This window comes from Apteryx mantelli, chromosome 3, assembly GCF_036417845.1.
Source record: "Apteryx mantelli isolate bAptMan1 chromosome 3, bAptMan1.hap1, whole genome shotgun sequence".
Classification (NCBI taxonomy): domain Eukaryota; kingdom Metazoa; phylum Chordata; class Aves; order Apterygiformes; family Apterygidae; genus Apteryx; species Apteryx mantelli.
In genome coordinates this window covers 85,373,370-85,379,369 of record NC_089980.1, presented here as the reverse complement: position 1 = coordinate 85,379,369, position 6,000 = coordinate 85,373,370, and the positions used below count along the sequence as shown (strand labels likewise).

At 36.9% G+C, this 6,000-nt stretch overlaps 1 protein-coding gene across 1 annotated transcript in view; it reads right to left on the bottom strand.

The window, feature by feature from the left end:
- Window positions 1-2,138: 2,138 nt before the first annotated feature.
- HS3ST5 (heparan sulfate-glucosamine 3-sulfotransferase 5) overlaps window positions 2,139-6,000 on the bottom strand; it is an 83,149-nt gene continuing 79,287 nt past the window's right edge. The window contains exon 3 of the mRNA XM_013948831.2: window positions 2,139-3,851. Within this exon, the coding sequence (XP_013804285.1) occupies window positions 2,921-3,851 (931 nt within the window). The 3' untranslated portion in view covers window positions 2,139-2,920. The remainder of the gene's footprint in view (window positions 3,852-6,000) is intronic.

Sequence of the window (6,000 nt, the reverse complement as noted above, 5' to 3'; positions counted from 1 at the left end):
CAGCTTTCATATTCTTTTATGTTGTAAATTGTTGTTCTATTGAGTTTAAATAGCAGCTGGGACAATCTGATAAAAATGCACAGAAATATTAGAAGATTTAATCCAAACATTTACCAGAGCTGTGAAGCCTGCAATTTTGCAGTACAGAAAATATGAATGATGCAATGCCGTTAGACAGCTTGAATGCCATAAGTTAACAGCTGCAACTTCATATAACTGTGCATCACGTTGCAATCATAAACCCAAGCTATGAGCTCTCTTCCCAGTCTGAACACTCAAGATCAATTTGAATAGAAGTGATTCACCCATAACTTGGAAGCAAAGCAAAGTGGATGAAATTAATTATTCACAAATTGGTCTTGAAGAGGTAAATACCATAGGGTCAGAACTTCTCAAACCAGTTATGAATACTGCAGCATAATCCCCATTATCTTAGGAGTGTGTTTTGGGTGGTTTGTTGGGTCTGTGTATTAAGAACCAGTTTTTATATTTTCTCTTCACTAGCTAATCTCAAAAAGACTCAAGGACATTGTGCTGAAGTTTCAGTGAAAGTGAATCAACATCCTGCTCCTTTAAACCTCTTAATATATTGCAGTGCCTTCAGTCCCACTTTACTCCCCTACTACTCCTGACCATTCCTTTGTGCTTTTTTTGAACCAGATTTATCTAAGGTATGTCCTAAACTTAGCTAGGTGTCTCCAAATTTGCAAATGAGAAGCTTGAGTTAAAGTTGACTGGCCTTGATGGGAATATGAGTAGTCAGTGTCTTTTAGTTTGTAGTCCCTGTGATTTTTTTGGACAATGTAAAGAGATATTCATTTCAAGTGCATGTTTCATGCTTAGAGGTAGCTTTGGTCTAACTTACCTCTTTTCATTGCAAATATATCTCAGCCCTCAGTCATAGCTTGTGGACATGACTAAATCAAGCCAGCAACTATCATACAAAGCCATCTGGAATCTGTCTGCTTACCGAAAGACCTTGCAAATTTTATATTGGATAATCCTCCTTCTCTTTGAACACTATTAGGTGAGATAAACATCTCAGTCTAGTGTCTGGTCATGGGCTGGATAAATGACTATCATACAGAAAGTAATGAGTAGTACTGTAACTGCTGTGGAAAATTTCACATATGCTCTACCATGTTGTGTTGGCAAGTCTCCAAATCAGCATGAAGAAAGGGCATATTACTCACAATCCTAGCACATACGATTAAAGATACAGTGAGACAAGTAGCAATCTCTCACAAGAGATTTGAAAAATCACTTGTTTAGAAAATGGATGCTTCCAAATCACTGAGCAAGATAAACAGCCCACAAGGAAAACTTGATCTTATTACAATCTGAACTACCAGTTACTCTGCCACCATAGCTCAGAATATTCAAATGTTCTGGGATACCTCCCAAAATCTGTGTCCCTGTCAATCTTTAGATGTTGGTTTTAAAATACTCTTTTTTTTTCTTTTTTTCTTGTTTCAAAAGACTTTTTTCAATCACTTTTATTGTTTTTCTTATGAATCTTTAAGAGCTGTACAACGTATAAAACATTAAAATATCCATTTCCTGAACTAATTTCTAGTCACTTGCTGAATGGAAACATGAGCTATATGTTTATATCAGTAATAAAAACTCTGTGGTTTTTTGTTTCTGAGCGGATGCATCTATTAACAGACGAAAGCAGAAGTAGCAGAAGTGTTTGCTTCACTTCTCAAACATCACCAGCTTTCAGGGATGTAATCTCTATAGCTCTTATTCTAATCCTGTTTGTCTGTCTGTCATTTTGGTTTTAATGGCTGCTCTGCTTTTCTGATATACCTGGTTACAGTAATCTTTTACAGTCATTCTTTAGCCTCATGGGCAACTGCAACTGAATTAATTATTGCAAAGTGCTGTAACAGAACAGCAATAATGTTCTTTGAAGTGTATATTACACCACATTTCCAGATGGCTGAGTTTTTTAACAAACTCAGCTTCACCTCATATATCAGTTTTCTCAATGGTCTAAAACCAGGTTTGCAAGTGAAACTCTTTCTCACGCACATGCACACAGTTTGTCTGAGCTAAGGGACCACACTGATACACATCAAGCAAAGGTGAAAAGCAGTTGCACATATAGGTAATTTTAATCCATTCCATTTTTAAATACCACAATAAATTTAATTTTCACAATAAATTAAATAGCCATATTCAGTTTACAAAATAGAATTACTTAGTGTGAAACTGGTATTTACAAACATTGTACACTATGTACACAATGTTGCTCTTTGTTGACACACGAGCATAGAAGAAGAAATTATTAGACCTTTTTTTGACGCATGATTGATATGCTACAAGTGACAGTATGGTCCATACAATAAAACAATAGTGCAAACTCACCACAGGAACTCTGAAACAATGTAGTTTATATGAGATAAGATACTCATTTCAAATAATAAGAAAATAGTACTATCCACTGTCATTGTAAAAATTCAGCACTGTATTTAAAGTGTCAGTATTCCTTTAGCAATATATATACCAAATATAGCCTGAATATTATGCTTCCCCACAGCTTCACAGAGTTTTGACATGAATTTGAATGGCATAAACTAACATTCTGCTTAGATCAATAAGTAAGTCACATAAACACTTTACTAAGCAAGAGGAACACTGACCCTTTTAATGGTATCTGAATTTATTTCCCTAAATACCACCTTTTCCTTTATTATTATATCTTAAAAGATGCAACTATGCTGACAGTAAATTTTTGTTAGTTGCTACTCTGTAGAAAAGATTGATCCCACCATATATTTGGTCACACACTGCATATGTACAGGTATGCACGAAAAAAGTTACTTTGATAGCCGTGTCTATGAAAAGTGCATATTTTAGCAGAGACATTATTGCATGTCTCAGGTGCAACAGAATGTGTTGTATGAAGTTCAGTTTAGGGCCAGTTAAATGTCCTCCCAGTGATCTGGTAAAATTTTTGATTAAAAGGATGAAAGAACTTGCGCAATTTGGTAATGACAGAGGTATCCACCTCTGGATGAATGCGTCCCTTGCTACCCGCCAGGCACTTGTTAAAGACAATGTTAAATCGCAAGCAATAAAACCCTCTGGTGGCATTGAAGTATAAATTGTACTGACTTATCCTTGGAGGAAGATTTAGGAACTTCTCGACCAGCTGGAGTTCTGGCAGTGGTTCAGTGATGAGTCGGTCTCCATCTACAATATGAAACTGCTCAATTGGGAAATATTTTAACCATCTCTCCAGGTGTTTTGTGTAGATGCTGGTTCTCACTGCCTTATACTTAGTGTTCACTTCGCAGGTATTAGGATCAATAGCCAGCTTCTCAAATTTGTAGTAAGTTTTGTTCTTTCTCTCCTTCCCTTCCAGCACCTGAGTGTAATCAGAAATAGCTCTTGTGGTGGGTTCCCTGACAATGATCAATAGTTTGATAGATGAGTTCATTTTGTAAATCCTTTCAGGTACTTCCTCTGTGATAAAATATGCAGGGCTTTTCTCAATTGTTATTTGATGAGGGTAAGAAAAAGGCATTTTTTTCCGGTACCACTCAATCCCCTTGGCATAGTTCTCATCATTGTCAAAGAAGTGAATCTCTTGAGAAGCTTTGACCACTGTGGGGTGAAGGTTCAGCATCTCCAGCAGTGCTCGGGTACCTCCTTTCCGCACCCCAATGATGATGGCCTTGGGAAGCTGCTGAACCAAATTGTGGAGTCGTATCTGCTCCTTTGTGGCATTACCCTTACGGAACTCATGGAGTAGCCCACGTTTGAACTGCAGAGCTCGGAGCGGGATTTCCTCTTGGCCATGGGGTCCAAATCGACTGTCAATGGGACAGAGGGGCTGCAGTCTGCAATCAGCATAAGAGATATTTGTAAGCAGAGGACAGCTCATAAGGCAAGGTTATAGTATAAGTCAAATAGATTAATGGAAGCCTATTGCAATGCAATGTGTGTATCTTTCACATTCTACTTTATTCTGCCAATAGTTAAAAAGTTTGCAAATCATTTGATTATTTATTCTGATATTTTGCTATGATTTGACTGAGTAGTTAGTAAGTCCTAACTCCACCTTTTCGTTCTTTTCAAGCACAGGCACTATGGTTACTCTTCTCTAGGATTCATGTACCTTGCTTCCTTTCCCATGCTACTGATTAGGGTGAGATTGCTTCAGCAGTTTTTTAAGTATTCTAACGTTAGTTTTATTTGGCCATTTTGATCTGAAAACACAGTGTATCTAAGTCTTCTGTTACCAACACTTCTCCTATTCTGGCCTGAATACTTTCCCATGGTTCCCATTGTTCACTTTATTAGCTGCCTGATCCAGAGCAGGCCTTTTTAGTGACGAGGAATAAAAAGGATTAGACACTCAGCTTTCTAGGCATTGACTCTCAATATTTTCCCTCCTCATTAGCAACTGCCCTGTGTTTTCCCTGAGATAGAATCAGAAGGACCAAGGTTCAGAATCAGGGATGATTAGCAAGGCATAGAAAGAGCAACAAGAAAAGTTTTTTTAAAATACATTTATTGCATTACCTGTACAATTTTCTTATCGTCTCTTATGTATCCTCCCAACTGTACCTCTTTTTTTTTTTGCCTTAGCTTTTCTTCTTTTGCCCCTGCATGTTTATGCTATTCTGTTATATTCATTTGAAATTATTTCATATATTTTCCACTTTTTATATGCTTCCTTCTGTTTGATATCACTGAATGCAAGAATTAATTCAGTAAGAAAAATGTTTAAATTTTGCTACTATAGAACTTTGAAGAAGCCCTCTCCCCCTTTCCCAGATCAGTGTTTCGCTCATTATACAGGCTAATACAGCACTGAAGATGAAATCACCATGTAGAGAGAGCTTCCAAAATCCTACAGAAAAATATCATTAATAATTTTGCAGAACTGTGTTCTTCAAAATTAAAGATATGTGAGAACAAAGGTTGCCTAGGCAATTTTAATATGAGCTTTCTGTGCATATATATTATATGTTTTTTAAATTACATGACCACATGCTATTACTTTTCACAGGACCCCTACCTCAGCCAGTACACCAGATGGGCAATGCTCATTAATAGCTGTTTAGGTATTCAGCATTTATTTTGGTTCCTCAGCTTGTGGCCCCTCACTCATTTACTGTATATTATTCAAAACCTGCTTTCAGGACAGAATTATTTATTTCTTTGTAGCTTTTCCATCCTTCACTGCTTGTTGGGGTCTCTAATTTGACACTGAAGCTAGCACAATGGATGGTGGGGACAAATAAGTTTGATCTCTCTGGCTGACCAGATCACTGTTGCCTTGATTATCCAGATGCTTGTCCAGACAGAGCTGAGGAAACAACCCAGATGACATTGCTGGGTTCACATGAGCTTTAGTTATTTGTTTTCAAGCAAAAAGGATTCCACAACAGCAGTTCCAGACCTATCTCAACTAATTTTATCTCTTTTGCTCAAAAAGACAGTTAGTGCCTTCAGTGTAACACAACAGCTTGCCAAACAGGGTGGTTTCCTTTAAAAGTAAATAAATACTCAAGATATCCTCTAGCCTAGGGGAAAGATTGATGCTGTTAAAAGTCCTTCTTCAACACTTTATATATCAGTTTTGTAAGTCTTTCCCCTTTCTTTTTCTCTGTCTACACAATAGAAAAATATCTTTTATGAAAACCTTGGCAGTTATTGGATTAAGCAGGCTGTTGGCTCTTGGTAGCTGAGCTCCAACCGTAACTATTAGCTGTTATACTGCAGCACGTTAACATTTTTGATTCTCTGAGTCTTTTTTTCCATTAAAATAACAGGGTCCTTTGCAAAGAGAGTGTAAGAGAGACCTTTATTACATCATTGTGAAGTTACTCTTCTGAAACAAGCAGTTTCTCAAGCTATTACCAATATTATTCTTGAAAAAAAACTAAAGTAGAACAATTCATCTCAAAGAATTATACTATTGGCAAATTTCAGAACACTTAAAATAGAGTTTTATAATGGGAAGAGCTGAGCAGTCTTAGT